The sequence below is a fragment of the Littorina saxatilis genome, linkage group LG12, assembly GCF_037325665.1.
Source record: "Littorina saxatilis isolate snail1 linkage group LG12, US_GU_Lsax_2.0, whole genome shotgun sequence".
In the NCBI taxonomy this organism is placed as follows: Eukaryota; Metazoa; Mollusca; class Gastropoda; order Littorinimorpha; family Littorinidae; genus Littorina; species Littorina saxatilis.
This window is the reverse complement of record NC_090256.1, coordinates 31,871,773-31,888,305: the sequence shown is the minus strand read 5'-3', so window position 1 is coordinate 31,888,305 and position 16,533 is coordinate 31,871,773. Positions and strand designations below refer to the sequence as shown.

At 39.0% G+C, this 16,533-nt stretch overlaps 2 protein-coding genes across 2 annotated transcripts; one reads left to right on the top strand and one right to left on the bottom strand.

Moving 5' to 3' along the window:
• Positions 1 to 2,174: 2,174 nt before the first annotated feature.
• Positions 2,175 to 5,742, bottom strand: LOC138981745 (neuferricin-like). The gene has a single exon (XM_070354821.1). The coding sequence runs from the start codon at positions 5,652 to 5,654 to the stop codon at positions 4,785 to 4,787; it is 870 nt and encodes a 289-aa protein (XP_070210922.1). The 5' UTR covers positions 5,655 to 5,742; the 3' UTR covers positions 2,175 to 4,784.
• Positions 5,743 to 5,755: 13 nt separating this feature from the next.
• On the top strand, positions 5,756 to 16,324 carry LOC138981744 (tRNA (cytosine(72)-C(5))-methyltransferase NSUN6-like). The gene is made up of 11 exons (XM_070354820.1): positions 5,756 to 5,901; positions 6,913 to 7,068; positions 7,830 to 7,934; positions 10,102 to 10,195; positions 10,605 to 10,764; positions 11,822 to 11,982; positions 12,389 to 12,429; positions 12,654 to 12,783; positions 13,188 to 13,345; positions 14,292 to 14,417; positions 15,787 to 16,324. The coding sequence occupies exons 1-11, from the start codon at positions 5,833 to 5,835 to the stop codon at positions 15,952 to 15,954; spliced, it is 1,368 nt and encodes a 455-aa protein (XP_070210921.1). The 5' UTR covers positions 5,756 to 5,832; the 3' UTR covers positions 15,955 to 16,324.
• Positions 16,325 to 16,533: the final 209 nt, after the last annotated feature.

Here is a 16,533-nt window from a genome sequence, read left to right as displayed (position 1 = left end):
GAGCATCTTGACTGACATACATTAATAGATCAGAGGGGTCCATAGCCATACAAGCTAAAAGGCCTACGCATTCTGTTTTGTCCACATGCTCAATAATTGTGTACAGTATAGTGACAGCATGGCTGCCAGAGAACATATTCAGAAATAAGTCTGGTGAATTTACACATTTGAATTTCGATGTCAGGAAAGTTCTAAAAATTATGTGCATGTATCACTGTCAGTAACACACTTTATCACAAAATCCCAACATAATATTCTGCTCAAAATCTTTGTGCTGAGTCGGGGAAAAAAACGAAGAGATCTACGAAAAAAAAGTGACACTGGTCAATTGTGCAAGTACTCTACGATCGCCTTCATCACACAAACAAAGCAGGGGCGGGGATGTAGCTCAGTTGGTAGCGCGTTGGATTTGTATCCAGTTGGCCGCTGTCAGCGTGAGTTCGTCCCCACGTTCGGCGAGAGATTTATTTCTCAGAGTCGACTTTGTGTGCAGACTCTCCTCGGTGTCCGAACACCCCCGTGTGTACACGCAAGCACAAGACCAAGTGCGCACAAAAAAGATCCTGTAATCCATGTCAGCGTTCGATGGGTTATAGAAACACGAAAATACCCAGCATGCTTCCTCCGAAAGCGGCGTGGGGGGGTAAAAACGGTCATACACGTAAATGCCGTGGGAGTTTCAGCCCATGAACGAACAAACAAACAAACAAACAAAGCACACACAGACAGAAATAATGTTCATTTTGTACTACAGTGGAACCCCTCCTTTAAGACCTAAAAAATATGAGAAAATGAGTTCTTAAAAAGGAGGGGAAAATTTACAGAGATTGAAAAATCAAAGTCTAAACAAGTCGCGTAAGGTGAAATTACTACATTTAGTCAAACTGTCAAACTCACGGAATGAAACTGAACGCACTGTAGTTTTTCACCAAGACAGTACAGCTTCGTCAATCCCCGCAAGAAGGAAATCGCTCACCTTCCACGTGCAAAACGCAGTAAAATTAATACGCCAGAATAGCGCGGTAGCGTATTGTGCTAAGCAGGAAAGCGCGCTTTTCTATATCCTTGTTAACTTTCTGAGCTTGTTTTGAATACAACCTATCATATCTATATGTTTTTGGAATCAGGAAATGATAAAGAATAAGATGAAATCATTTTTGGATCGATTTCTTAAATTGTTATCGTAAGACTAATTAATCTATTTTCGTTAATTGTAATCACATTTTCAGAGTAAACATGACATTATGTATATATTTATAGATTCAGAATATGATGAAAAAAATACGATGCAATCAATTTTAAGTCTGCGAAAAATCAATTTTAATGATAACTTTAATGAGCAAACTCATTAATTAGTTTTTAAGCCTCCAAGCTGAAATGCATTACCAAAGTCCGGACTTCGTCGAAGATTACTTGAGCAAAATGTCAACCAATTTGGTTGAAAAATGAGAGCGTGACAGTGCCGCCTCAACTTTCACGAAAAGCCGGATATGACGTCATCAAAGCTATTTATCAAAAAAATGAAAAAAACATCTGGAGATACCATACTCAGGATCTCTCATGTCAAGTTTCATGAAGATCGGTCCAGTAGTTTTCTCTGAATCGCTCCACACACAGACACCACAACCCTCGTCTCGATTCCCCCCTCTACGTTAAAACATTTCGTCAAAACTTGACTAAATGTAACAAGGAGGAAATCTTAAATTGGGGGGCCTTAAAAGGAGGGTTCCACTGTATGTGGTACATTAAGCACACACTATTTCCCTGACCCTATCAAAATATCCCACAAAAAACACACATTGTCATTCCAAGACTGGTAACTGCAAAAAAACAAAGCGGCAGAGCAAATGATGACAAATCATGTGTTGAGGTTTAGAAATAATTGAAGGTTTCGAACAAATAGCTGTGCAACAGGTGAACATTGTTTGGCTGTTGTGCACTTTTTTCTCGCTCGTCAACCTTTGACATGTTTCAAACAGCATGGAAATGAAACATACATTAAGCAAATGTCCAAAGATTAAAACATGGAATTAGCATGTTAGAAACGTGTGTTCATTAATTAATATCACATCGCTTGAAGTTTTCATGATTGAAGCATTTTGCTGAGACAGGCAAGTTTCACACAAAATCAAACCACATGAACACAGCAGACCGAGGTACATTTTTTTTTCTTCATGTTGAAGTGAGCTTCCAGGACAATGAATAAAATCACAACTATTAACTACATGCTCTTCTTTGGACAAGGGGAAAAAATAAGGCTGCACTAAAACATTTAAGACCCACAAATCACTAATGGATTCATCAAACATGTCAGACACAAACGGGTCAAACGCAAGCTAAAGTTGCTAACAAGCAGGTTTGAGAATATTCTTTCTTGAACCAACCTTGGTACATGTATTCCTTTTCTGCATGTGAATAAATGGACAAATTGTATTGTTTTCGAAACTGTGGGCAAGTATTGTCTTTTCTTTTGTTCTTTTCTTTCTTTATTTGGTGTTTAACGTCATTTTCAACCACGAAGGTTATATCGCGACCGGGAAAGGGGGGGGGGGGGGAGATGGGATAGAGCCACTTGTTAATTGTTTCTTGTTCACAAAAGCACTAATCAAACAAATTGCTCCAGGGGCTTGCAACGTAAACCTTACTGGGAGAATGCAAGTTTCCAGTACAAAGGACTTAACATTTCTTACATACTGCTTGACTAAAATCTTTACAAACATTGACTATATTCTATACAAGAAACACTTAACAAGGGTAAAAGGAGAAACAGAATCCGTAAGTCGCCTCTTACGACATGCTGGGGAGCATCGGGTAAATTCTTCCCCCTAACCCGCTGGCAAGTATTGTCTTTTCTTTTGTAAATAAGGGCAGTGAAAAACTGATCTGAACTGACCTTCAGGAGTTAGGACACCATATTTTTTATTCCTTTAAAGAAAATAATTTAACCCCTTTTCATTCTCATGATTGAACAAGCAGGGATGGCCAAATCTTCCGCCCGGTCGCCAGGGGCGACTACAAAATAAGCCGGGCTAGTAGAAACCGCCTGGCGACTCGCCCGGCTGGCCAATACAAATTCTGGTCAAATGCGACCCTTTTGGTTGTAATATCGAGTGTTAAAGCCAATAAGCACTGCAGATCAACTGTAGTAATATGTATGAGCCAGCGACTAGTGACTTTCTTGAAGTTACTCGCCTGGCTGGCGAATTAAAATGTTGAGATCTGGCCATCCCGGACAAGGCAAAAAGACAGAAAGATGCAGATGAGTCTTACCGTTTCCTCCCCCTTCCCCTTGACATCAAGGTTCCTTTCATATTCCTGACAACACAAAGTCCTGTCAGACTACGAGCGAATGAGATTCAGTTGTATTTGAAGTTTGAAAAAACTTGACGTAAAGTTTGCTGTCAGGGATAATCATTAATTTTCAAACAAAAAACAACAAAAGCAAAATGAAGCATCCTCCTCATTCACAAAAGGCAAATACAGACAGTGTTAGAAACCAACAAAATTATCATTGAATTCGGTACACATGCAAATCAAATACAAATTCAAATACATGATGTATCACATGCGCACACAGTGTGAACACACACACATGCACATTCAATCATGCACCAATTCACATAATAATACAAAAGCTGACAAAGTAACAAATTGTTTATGTATCAAAATGAACAACTGGCAAACATTCTCCTGAAATAAAATCTGGAAGACAAACTTCAGCAAAACATGAAGTTGGGTATATATTAGGCCAAAAAAAAAAAATTGTCTGTTTAGGGTAACCCGACCGACCCTATCGATTTGGCGCCGACCCAAAAACTTTTTTTTGATTTCAAAAAAAAAAAAGAAAAAAAAAAGAGGTAAAAATGCTAAAAAGAGACATTTGGCGTTTCTTTCTCTCCCTTTCTCTCTGTTTTATTTATACGTTAGTTTTGAAACATGTATTCATCAAATATAAGAAGTGAATGTTCAGCCAACATAGCGTTTACACAACAAAACAAAAAAAAACCCTACCTACCTACCGACCCTACTTTTTTGAGTCACTTGAGAAAAAGTGACTCTATGTAATCGGTCAGTGTTAGTCTGTCCGGCCGGCCGGCCGTCCGTCCGTAGACACCACCTTAACGTTGGACTTTTCTCGGAAACTATCAAAGCGATCGGGCTCATATTTTGTTTAGTCGTGACCTCCAATGACCTCTACACTTTAACGATGGTTTCGTTGACCTTTGACCTTTTTCAAGGTCACAGGTCAGCGTCAAAGGAAAAATTAGACATTTTATATCTTTGACAAAGTTCATCGGATGTGATTGAAACTTTGTAGGATTATTCTTTACATCAAAGTATTTACATCTGTAGCCTTTTACGAACGTTATCAGAAAAACAAGGGAGATAACTAGCCTTTTCTGTTCGGCAACACACAACTTAACGTTGGGCTTTTCTCGGAAACTATAAAAGTGACCGGGCTCAAATTTTATGTGAACGTGACTCATTGTGTTGTGAATAGCAATTTCTTCCTGTCCATCTGATGCCTCATATAATATTCAGAACTGCGAAAGTGACTCGATCGAGCGTTTGCTCTTCTTGTTTGGTCATGTTACCCTAAACAGACAATTTTTTGGGGGGGGCCTTAAGTACATGTACCAGCAGTCTGAGCATTTATCTGTGCCTTTATAATTTGGACTATACACTTAGCAACACATTCTCACATCTACCTCTGCCCCTAGATAACATCACATACATAACCCATTCATCAAAATGACGAACCCTCTCTGCCAAGGAATTCAATCTTAACTTCTTTTATACATGCATTTGTCAGAGTTCGCATCACAACCATCATACAGTTTTAAATGTGGATTATCAAGATCACCGCGGTTATTGTGTGGCTGTTTATCTCTGGCACCAGAAGGGGGGCCAGTGTTACGGACACAAGCACACCTTGGCTTGTCTTTGGATTTGCCGGGTTGGAAATACTGTCGCGGAACCCCAACCCAGTCTCTCTTGATTCCTCCACTAAGGAGTGAACACCACACTAGAGTGTGGTCATCTTTCTCATTCCACTGAGAATTACATGATGGAAATGTCTGCCTTAAGTCCTCGTCAGCCTTCTTCTCTGCCAAAGCCATTGCCAGGCCCTTGTAATACTGATCCAGTGCGGCAGTGGGCTTGCCTTCGGCAGTGTAAAACTTTCCCACGACTTTACCGACATAGATGTAGTCCCTGTCGTACAATCCCTTCCACTCGTCCAAGGATAGAATTTCCGCATTGGTGAAGCCCGAGATGTCGTCTGTCACCCCCTTCTCGCTGAAATCTCCAGTGACAAATGCCTTGGAGCCATCGCGTCCGGCGAAGAAATTGTACCCCCCTCCTGGTCCGTAATGTTTCTGTCCTCGTGTTACATCATAAACTTGTCCCACTATCGCCACGTACACCGGTCTTCCGTTCTCTCCAGTGTACTTCGACAGTTCTTTCTTGGTAAAAACTCGGTCTTGTTTGAAGACAAGCGAGACAGCTGCCTGCTTTGCTTCACGGAAGAAGGACACGACGGGGCGTGGAGTGATTTCACTCAGCTGTGAACGAATAGGCGCCAAAGAATCGAGACGAAGAAACAATGAGAGTGTAAGAACTGCCAGTGACACACCCAGCAGCGTCCGACCCATTTTCTAGGCTCTATTTAACCTCAGAACTTGAGAGAACACAAATGTTTGTGACTAAGCGTGGTTGCTTTGCAGACGAACAGGAAGTAAATTCCAAGGCCGGTTATTGTGAAAAACGTGTAGAGTAACGTCCCTTGATACTTTCTGTCTTCTGTTTTGCAACGTTTCAACACACAACCGCATGGACACCCAACGCTTGATACTACAACCCGACGTCGAAGCAGTTTTAGCTACATCATACCCTTTGAAGGTGCCACACCATAACTCATAAGATTCCACATTCAGGTTGCTCTCTGTAATCTAGTTAAACCGCATACATTTTATAAAGTACCATGCATAGCCTACAGACAGTTTTAGTTTCAAAGTATATATCTAATAATGGTCATACTAAATCTTTCTCGTCTTGATTCATGAAAAAGGCAACAACAAAAAGCAAAGCTGTGTATAACTCACATTGTCTTGACTGCAGTCTAGTGCATGCTCCAGCGAATGTTGAGCAGCCAGTTGATTGTAGAATGTGCCCAGGACGATACATACTGATAGACTGTACACAACTCCACACCACAATGACTGCTTATTTAAAGGTGGTCGTCTACATTTATTTTTTTTTCAATAATCTTATGGTTAGATTTCACTAAAAAGTTATGTCAGATGATGAATGCACCATGGGGAAAAAAGTTATAGAAAAAAAATATATGTAAAAAAAGATTTTATTTTTGGGTAGCGTGACTCACGCTTCCAATAGTTTGTTTTCTGTTTGCTGAGAACATGTGCTTTGCCTAAAAATACTGACCAATCAAATTCATGTCACTATGCTTATAGCCACGCCCAAACAAGTGCAGCAACAGTTTGACACTGGAGCGCTGTCCACGCTTTATTTTAAACGCACGAAATGCACGGGATTTGAGAGGAGTTTTGCGCTTGGCATTTTCAAAATAAGGATATATCCTACTATGAGTACTACGCTGGAATACTACAATGAATTTTCAAACGGTTACACTGGCTTCGTCTTTCCTGATTGAAAGGGGGTGTATTGTTGATAATTGTAGATAATAGACTCTGCATTTTAATGGTCAAATGGCGATTTCGGTATAAAAATGTAGACAAGGACCTTTAACACAGATTTGGTAAAGTAAAAATCTACATAAATAGCATGTATGTTGTGCCAGTTGAATTAAGTTGATTATTGGAATATGGAGTATTTTTTTATTAGTAACATTATTGTGGTCATTTCTTGTCATCGTGTGTTTCCACGTTTAAGGTGAGTGATGCTGAAGCAGAGGGAAAGAAGCCTGGAGCCCTGCCCGACTTGCTCCAGTGGCTGGCCACCCCGCCCATGTTTACCACTCTTAGGGTTAACACCATCACCACCTCCACACAGGCAGCAAAGGAACACGTTGAACAAGAGCTTGAACAGGTAGTACTTTAATAGCCTCTGTCTGTGTCAAAGAAATAGTGTCAGTTTGATTAGAGTGGAAGAGAGAGAGAGAGAGAGAGAGAGAGAGAGAGAGAGAGAGAGAGAGAGAGAGAGAGAGAGAGAGAAATCAGAAATCTTTTCATGTCAGTTAAGTTTTCTGATAAAAGAAAAATTTGTCATTAGCTTTTGTCATAGAATTGGCTTTTATGGTGATGATAAAAAGAAGAAGAAAAAGGCAATATTTTTTTATATTAAACCTTTGTTAAAAGCTTTACAATCTTTAAGTGGTTAAGATTATTAATTGATTATTTGATATAATGTGTTTATATATATTTGCTCTGGCTTATGCACATGTGTTTGTGTGAGTGTGTGCGTGCATGCCTGTCTGCCTGCATGCATGTGTGTAACACTAACAGTATGTGTGTGTGTGTGTCTGTGCATGTTTTTATCAATTTATGCAATGGTTTTCTGCAAGTACATGTATAAAGATTTTTGTTATTGTGAATGATAGTACAGGTTTTGATGTATTTCAGTGTGCATTGTGTATATAATTGTCTGTTTGTTTATTTGTCAGTGTATTTAATAGTTTTGGATAAGATATAAGGTGCCTTTAGAACTATTATAGGAATTTGAACAAGATTTTTTTAAATACTTGATCATTATTATTATTATCATTATTAAGTTTAGTACGGTTTTGATTTCCCATGGTAATGTTGTTTGATCAAGAGTAATTTTACTCCATGTGTTTTGCTTGCTCCCAGCAATGTGTGACCCGGACAGCAGAAAACTTCACTGTGGAAGCTCACCATTCTCTTCCTGATTGTTTGGTCATATTCAACACAGGGCCTCATCTTCCGCATGAACAGGTGTGTGTGGTTGTTACAGTGTGAGTGTGTGTGTGTGTGTTTATAATTTCGATCTCTTTTGTATGTGTGTGTGTGTGTGTGTGTGTGTGTGTGTGTGTGTGTGTGTGTGTGTGTGTGTGTGTGTGTGTGTGTGTGTGTGTGTGTGTGTGTGTGTGTGTATGTGAGAGAGAGAGAGAGAGAGAGAGAGAGAGAGAGAGAGAGAGAGAGAGAGAGAGAGAGAGAGAGAGAGAGAGAGGGGTGGACAGATAGACAGTGACAAAGACATATATTTGACAGAGGCAGAGTAGTTTTGTGCAGATGTAAGCTAGAAAACACACAACGCACATGCACACACACACACACACACACACACACACACACACACACACACACACACACACACACACACACACACACACACACACACACACACACACACATGACTGCTTTTGCATGTATTTTCACTTTGCATGTATATGTCAGCATTTTTGTCTTGCATGTAAATGCATGCCCAAACAAACTACATGTGTTTTCACGTAGGTTTTGCAGGTACTTAATTTTATGCTAAAATAATGTGCTGTAAAAAGCACCACAAATTCAAGCTTTAGCAATTAAGCATTCAAAAATTGGAACAGCTGTTGTACACCTGTTGTAGTCCTTCATGAGGGAGAGGATTTCATCACAAAGGATAACAACTACAAAAAGATAAGGGTAACCCCAAGTGCATTTTTTATGCCGACCGTAACTCTTTTTTGACCACTGTTGTTATTGTTGTTGTTGGTTTTTGTTTTGTTTGTCATTTCTTGTTCTCTTTTTTATTGTGGTCTTTCTAACTTTCTCCGCATTATTTTTTTATTCTATTTGGCATTTTATACTCTGGTTGCATTAAGCATTTTTTCCTTCTTCTATTATTTCTTTCTAGTTGTATGCTTCTTTAGTGAATATTATATGTTTAGCATTTGTTTAACTCTTACCAGTTCGGGGGTTTTAGGGCATATTTTACAGTGCTGTTGGTGCCTACTTGCCGAGTGGCTATCTGGGGTCATAATTATTCTAAATGAAATATAGACAGTTATATATCAAATGAAAGGAAAATGAATAAGCTTTTCATATTTGCAAAGAGAATTGTGCTATCTTTAAAGGTAAAAAATGTTATGAGGGTGACAACATGATTTTTGTTGAAATTTGTACGTCCATTTTTTGGAACATGTGACAAACACAAAGAAGACATTTTTTCTTGTGTTCAGTTTATTTTAGATATGCTGCTAACTAGTCTGTTTTTCATTCATTTTACATAACATAGCAAAGTTTTATTGAGTTTTGCTGATAAACAAAAAAGTTATTGTCACCTGAATACCTCCACCCAAATTTCAAAGTTGGACGTTTCATGACATACGCATGCCTAAGGCCAAAAAAAAAATAGTCTGTTTACGGTATCCCGACCGATCCTATTTTTCCCGCGACCCTAGACTGTTTTTTGGCATTTGGGAGAAGAAGAAAAATAAATAAATAAAATAAATTGGCAAAATAACTTAGAAATATGGTTTTTTGAAAACAAAAACACAAAAAAAAGGTCTTTTTTTATTTGGCAAAATAACTTAAAAATATGTTTTTTGGGGGAAACAAAAACAAAAAACAAAACAAGTCCCGACCTACCGACCCTATTTTATTGGCCTATGTTACCGTTAACAGACTTTTTAAAAATGTTTTGCCTAATAATGCATTCCTATAACGAACTTATAACAAAAACCCAGCTTGTTTTTGTCATAAAGTATGTCTAACATATGAGTTTATCCACTGTCCGACCCATCCTATGTAAAATAACACTTTTTTTTCAATAATTAGATAATTGGTCAGTGGAAAACTACAGGGGGGTGGCATCGTAAGCTTGCTTACGATGGGTAAGGGAGCGAACTGGTAAGAGTTAAGGTCATGTTGTTAGACAAGGCAATGTGCCTTAAACCTTTATTCTAGTAAAATATTCTTTGTTCGTTTGTTTGTTTGTTTGTTTGTTTGTCTGTGTGGCTCTGTTCTTTATGTGCGTGTCAGATTCAAGTAGCATGTGTGCATTGTTTGGAGTAATAAAGGAAGCCCCTTGACCTCAAAGGTGCACAAAAATGTTCTATACATCTCAGATAACATGTCTTCAACTAAACACATGTAATTTGTATGTTCTTTTTCTTTCTAGGTGGACATGGAAGTGATGGTTGATGTTCCGTGTGGCATGGCAATCTTACGTGGTGCCGACATTTTCAAACAAGGAATCCTTGCAGCACCAACCGGTAAAGATGGCTGAGAAGACAAAATTGATAAAAAAAAAAAATAATTGATTAAGATAAAATAATATGAAATTGATCACAATTTTTGTTTTTAAAGATGAAAAGAGAAGGCTGAAAGCAAATATGGACAAGCTTTTTGTGTGTTCAGGAATCATCTGACATGATTTTTAGGAATTCATTTATACCTTTTGCACAAATTGTGTTTAGTTTTAAAACTTTGCAGTACATAAATTAAGTTGTCCTCTTTCTTGAATAGAGAAACCAGTAGGTATGTATCAGTCTGTTGGCATGTGTGTGTTCTAGTAACATTGTGTGACCTCCTGATTTTATAGAGAAACAGAGCCTTGCTGAACTATCAGAGAAAGTTATTCAGAAAGACAAATATGAAACAACAATGGTTTATTTTTGTCAGCAATGCAGGCTGGGAGCAAGGTACAAGTTATGTGTGATCTGGATGGCAAATGCCTGCGTGGCTTCACACAGCCATACCAAGGGAAGAAACTCTACGTGGGAACAGGTGTTGCCCTTGTCAGCAGGGAGGAGGTTTTCTGTGCAGACCCTTCAACTCTCAGGTTAGTTCTGTTCATAGATGGGTTATATGCTCTGGTTTCCTTTCAAGACTAATAGAGGACCCACACACACACACTCTACTAAACCGGCACGGTTGGCCTAGTGGTAAGGCGTCCGCCCCGTGATCGGGAGGTCGTGGGTTTGAAAAAGGCCGGGTCATACCTAAGACTTTAATAAATTGGCAATCTAGTGGCTGCTCCGCCTGGCGTCTGGCATTATGGGGTTAGTGCTAGGACTGGTTGGTCCGGTGTCAGAATAATGTGACTGGGTGAGACATGAAGCCTGTGCTGCGACTTCTGTCTTGTGTGTGGCGCACGTTATATGTCAAAGCAGCACCGCCCTGATATGGCCCTTCGTGGTCGGCTGGGCATTAAGCAAGCAAACAAACAAACAAACACACTACTAAGACCAACATAAACCTAAAAAAAACACAGTATCAGGTTTTAAAAGTAAGGAAGTCTTAATAATGGAGGTACTTGTAATTTAAATTTGCAGACATGGGCAGAAAATTTGATAAAGCTGAATTTTAAAAGGGAGGATGGTGGTGGTAAAAGGTGATTAACTTTATACTTAGTTTGTACATGGAAAGAGAAATATGACATTGTGATCTGCATGACAGGACAGCCTATAGATCTTGTCTGATAAGAGAATTCAACAGAAGTTTCAATTCGTATCTAGTGTTGTCCTTCTCAACTGACTCAAATAATATATATTTATCTCAAACAGTAATTTAATCTTTTAAAAATCAAATCTAGTGTTACTTTTGCCCTTCACAGCTGCCTCTTAGGATATGTTATCACATGTGTTATTGTCTTGGCATGCAAACTTTTCACGCTTTCATGGGTTTTTTTACTGTTTTTTGCACCTTCGTGGTCCACTATGCAGAGCTTGTGCATTATACTACATGTACAACTAGTAAACCAAGAGCGTGTTTGTAGCATATAACCACGTTATGTCCCAAATAGTCACTAGTACTAGGGACAGAAATAGCAAGTTAGCAAGCAAGCAAACAAGCAAGAGCGTGTTATTCATTTCGCTTCTGCAACTTATTTCCCGCAGGGGTGTAGGAATTCAGATGACAGAGCCCCTGTATCAAGCACCGTCCCTGTCAGACATTTTGCCAAGTGCAGTGTTTGCACAGAATCTTCCTTCCATTGTTTGCGGACATGTTCTGAGCCCTCTGCCAGGACAGACCATCCTTGACATGTGCGCTGCACCAGGTAAGATATTAAAACAGATGTGTTTAGCGCTGATAGTCCTCTGTTGGCATGTTTAGAAATGAATGCAGACTTGTTTTGTGCTCATAATCTGCTGCAAGCATATCGAGAAATTAATTCAGAGTTATTTAGTGTTTCAAATCTTCTGCTAATACATTCAGAGACTAAGAAATGCATTAAGCTCTGTAACGTTTTGGTCCAATGCAGAGTAAGAAGAGGAAATGAACATCATAAAAACTTTGTTATCAAAGGGAAAGGTGACTTCATTTGAAGAAAATAATTATTGTTACAATTGTTGTTCCTACGTTTCAGGTTGTTTGTTTTTTTTGTTTTTTTTTGGGGGGGGGGGGGGGGGGTGGGGTTCACAAATGTTTTTTTGCTTCTGTCAACCTGTTTGTACTTGTTACAGGAGGAAAAACATGTCACCTTGCAGCTCTGATGAAAAACAAGGTACTGTTTAATTGGGATGAGTCATGATCTGTCAGTGTGTATTCACATTCTAGCTTGAGGGGAGGATGGGAAGGGGGGGGGGGGGGGCGGGATGAGGGAGAGAGGAGAGATACACACACAGAGAGAGTATTTGTGTGGATACATGTTTATACACAAATGAATTTGGTGTGTATGTTGTAATGATGATTAATATTCTCATTCCTTATATTTTTTGTATGCTGCAGGGTCGTTTAGTAGCGCTGGATAAAACGGCAGACAAAGTGAGCAAAATCACAAGGAACGCTGACAATCTTGGCATAACCTGTATTGAATCCTATGCCTTTGATAGCAGGAAAGCCATGCAAGAAAATGCTGGTAAGTTAATGTAAAGACAAATTATAATGTGTACAGGCAGTCTCTCATGGAAATGTGGTAATCTTGCCACACACAAATCAATTCATGTTTGTTAAAGTGATAGATGAGATAATAGTGCCTATTTGATAAGTAAGCAATCATCCAAGACTATAAATTGGTGTAAAGAGGAATAAAAGGGGATGAAAAGGCACCAGTTTGTGGTGTAATATCAAAACGTGTGGTGCCGGTGAGTGACTGATTATTTTACTGACCAAAATGAGCACTACCTGTACGAGATGATCAACATGATTTTTAAAAAAAATTTAAATTCTCATTTAGAGTAGACCCCACCCGCCTCATATTTGAGAGTGTTTTAGTTGCAGCCTTCAATTTTACAAACATGTTGAAAATCGATTTTTGTGCAGATATAAGCGGTGGTCCCCCCTACCCACCGGACAGTTTTGACGCTCTTCTCTTGGACGGACCTTGCAGTGCTCTGGGACAGCGGCCCTCAGTCCGCAACAAAATGACCGCCAGTTCTCTTGCATCATTTCCCAAACTGCAAAGGATGCTGCTTTCTACAGTAAGATTAAATTCACAGCAGTATTTCTTTTTATCTACCTGTGAATATACTGTGAATTGTGTACTTGGGAAAAAGGAGAAGACACATTTTTAAAAAAAAATTTTTTTTATTACTACAGTATTTTGTATTACTATTTTTTCTTACTTTTTATTTTTTTCTTACTTTTTCTCTTTTAAATAGACAGATTCATTTGCCTGATTTTGTGAGCTTGGATGAAAAACAGATTAGGACAGGCAGTGTTGTCAGAGCAAGGGTTGAGATATTGGTTGGACAGTTTTGGTCATTGAAAGGGAGTCTACTTACAGAGTCAAGATGAAATAATTTTTCAGTGTGCTGCCTTTTACCTTTTCTGGATAACTTTTAAGGTTATTATTTATCTTTGATAAGTTTGGTTTGACACAGTGTAATGATTGATTTTATATAACCAATTGCAGTTTTCTCATAGAACAAAGTAATGTTTGTTTGTACACCATACAATTAAGACTTTCAAATTCAAGTTTTACGCCCTCAAGGCAAAGCCAATAGGGGCATGTTCCCGGGTTTTAACCCGACTTTAGATGAGATACACAAGTGTATGCGTGTTTAGGTGATATCAGCCATCTGCACTTATGGCAGAATGACCAAGGTCTTTTTCGTGCCACTGTGGTGACACGGGGGTGGGGCATGGATACCGTCTCTGGGTCTGCACATAAAGTTGACCCGTGTCCATCCCGGCCCGGATTCGAACCTGCGACCTTAGGATCACAAGTCCAGTGCTCTACCAACTGAGCTACCCAGGCCCCCCGAGGGAGTCTTAAAATGGGGATAAATTTACAGATGTTATGAACAGAAAATCTCAAAAATTACGGTCTTAAAAAGGGGGAAGTCTCAAATTGGGAGGTATAAAAAGGGGGGTTCGGCTGTATGCACAAGAGTAGGGGATAAAATCAGTGATTTTCTGTTGCAGGCGGTGTCCCTGTTAAAACCAGGCGGTGTGCTGGTGTATAGCACGTGCACAGTAACAGTGGAGGAAAACGAAGATCAAGTGGCTTGGCTTCTGCAAACTTATTCTGAAATGGCTCTTGAAAAACAGGTATGACACTGACAGGTGGTTGTGGTGCTGATGGTTGTTGCTGTTGTTGTGCATACCCTCTAGCTATTAAGAAAAGGTAAGAGAAATAAAAAGATGAAAAAAGATGAGATTGAACATATTTATGTGACCCTGATCAAAACCGTACAACATTAACTAAACACTCTGATTTACCAGAAAAGGTAAACAAGGCTGTTTTTGCTTCAGTTTCACAGACTGCCTGGAATGAAAGACTGACATTTTTAATGCTACCACTTTCGATTTTAAGGTCACCAGTTCCTGGTCGGGTTTCATGCTCTTGATGGAGTCTTGGTGGTTTTTGATTTTGTTTTTTTTGCTCTTTCCTTTGAGAAACACTGTTATATTTCAGCTCCAAAGAACTCTTGCTTCTAGTTGTCTGTCTTTTAAGAAAAATAAATAAATGAATAGACACATGAATACATCAATGAATCAATGAATTTAACAATTGATTGATTAAGAAAACAAATAAACATTAAAACAAATAAATCAATCACTACATACCAGAGAAAATATGTCAGTTAATGACATGTTTTGGCGTCGAAGAATGTTTCTGAACATTTTTCTACAACAGAGAAAGGAGAATAATGATTATTTTTGTAATCAAAATAACAAAGTGACTGTGGTGAGATGAACAAAGTTCCTCGCGCCCCCTAATTGGCGTAGAGGCGCGTCCCCCGGGTGGTGGATGGGGGAGCCTTCTCTACTACCTTCTGAGAGAAGGTCGCATCACTCTCGATGCCGTGAACCTAATTAGGATCTTTTTCTTGTTTCTTTATTTCTGCCTCCCCAAAGTCCTTTTACTTTCCTTTTCTCACGCATAAAATTCTTCACTTATTACCCTTGTTAAGTGGTTCTTGTATAGAATATAGTCAATGTTTGTAAAGATTTTAGTCAAGCAGTATGTAAGAAATGTTTTGTCCTTTGTGCTGGAAACTTGCATTCTCCCAGTAAGGTCATATTGTACTACGTTGCAAGCCCCTGGAGCAATTTTTTGATTAGTGCTTTTGTGAACAAGAAACACTTAACAAGTGGCTCTATCCCATCTCCCCCCTTTCCCCTATCCCATCTCCCCCCTTTCCCTCATCGCGATATAACCTTCGTGGTTGAAAATGACGTTAAACACCAAATATAGAAGAAAAGAAAAGATGAACAAAGTTGAAAAACAAAAGAATGATGTACTCACCGATACAAGGACAGCACAATAATACGAATTTTCGCTTTTTTGTTGTCCTTTGTTTTTGTTACCTGATGAAGCTTTTATAAGCGAAAATTTGTTTTATTGTGCTGTCCTTGTATCGGTGAGTACAGAATTCTGTTGTTTTTCAACATTAGTTTTGTATATTTGTTCCAGAATCCACATTTGGGAGGTTGTGGCCTTGTGCAGTCATCACTCTCCGCAGATGAGTGTCAGTTGGTGCAGAGATTTGAGCTCAGTAGTCTGGCGGGCAGCGTTAAAAAAGACTATGATTCGGACACAATAGGGTTCTTTATTGCAAAGTTCCGGAAAAAAGAGAGATAATCAGTCTGGTTTTTTTCCGTTCCTTTAAGTGTGGTGTGTGTGCGTGTGTGTGTGTGTGTGTGTGTGTGTGTGTGTGTGTGTGTGTGTGTGTGTGTGTGTGTGAGAGAGAGAGAGAGAGAGAGAGAGAGAGAGAGAGAGAGAGAGAGAGAGGGGGGGCCGCATAGAAGTGGGCAAAAACAAAAATAGAGTAACAAAAATCTGTACAATTTTTTTATAGTTTATGTTTGTTTGTGAATGGTTGTGCACTGTGTGTGACTGGTTTTGTGTGTGTGTGTGTTATGAAACTATGAAGAAAATATAGTGGGTTGAATTGTATGTGCAATGTCTGAAAGCAGATAATTCTGAAATAAATATACTTGGTACATTTGTATATGATTTTTGCTTGTGTGGGTGTGGGTATTTGTATCTGCGTGAGAGAGATTTTGTATATCATGAAGATGTGCTTTAGGTTCATGTTCTTATGGATGTCCTCTTGTTCTTTTCTTTCTGTCTGCTGTACTTATATACCTCATACATGCACATGTGAATACATCATTATTTAAACATGGACTGATAAATTATGCAAGTACGCATATTGTT

What these genes read in the sequence shown, in the direction of transcription:
- LOC138981745 (XM_070354821.1), bottom strand. Translation starts at nt 5,654, where the DNA reads ATGGGTCGGACGCTGCTGGGTGTGTCACTGGCAGTTCTTACACTCTCA.
- LOC138981744 (XM_070354820.1), top strand. Translation starts at nt 5,833, where the DNA reads ATGGACACCCAACGCTTGATACTACAACCCGACGTCGAAGCAGTTTTA. An exon ending in GCAGACCCTTCAACTCTCAG is followed by an intron (nt 10,765 to 11,821) that starts GTTAGTTCTGTT and finishes TATTTCCCGCAG; the next exon opens with GGGTGTAGGAATTCAGATGA. An exon ending in AGCCATGCAAGAAAATGCTG is followed by an intron (nt 12,784 to 13,187) that starts GTAAGTTAATGT and finishes ATTTTTGTGCAG; the next exon opens with ATATAAGCGGTGGTCCCCCC.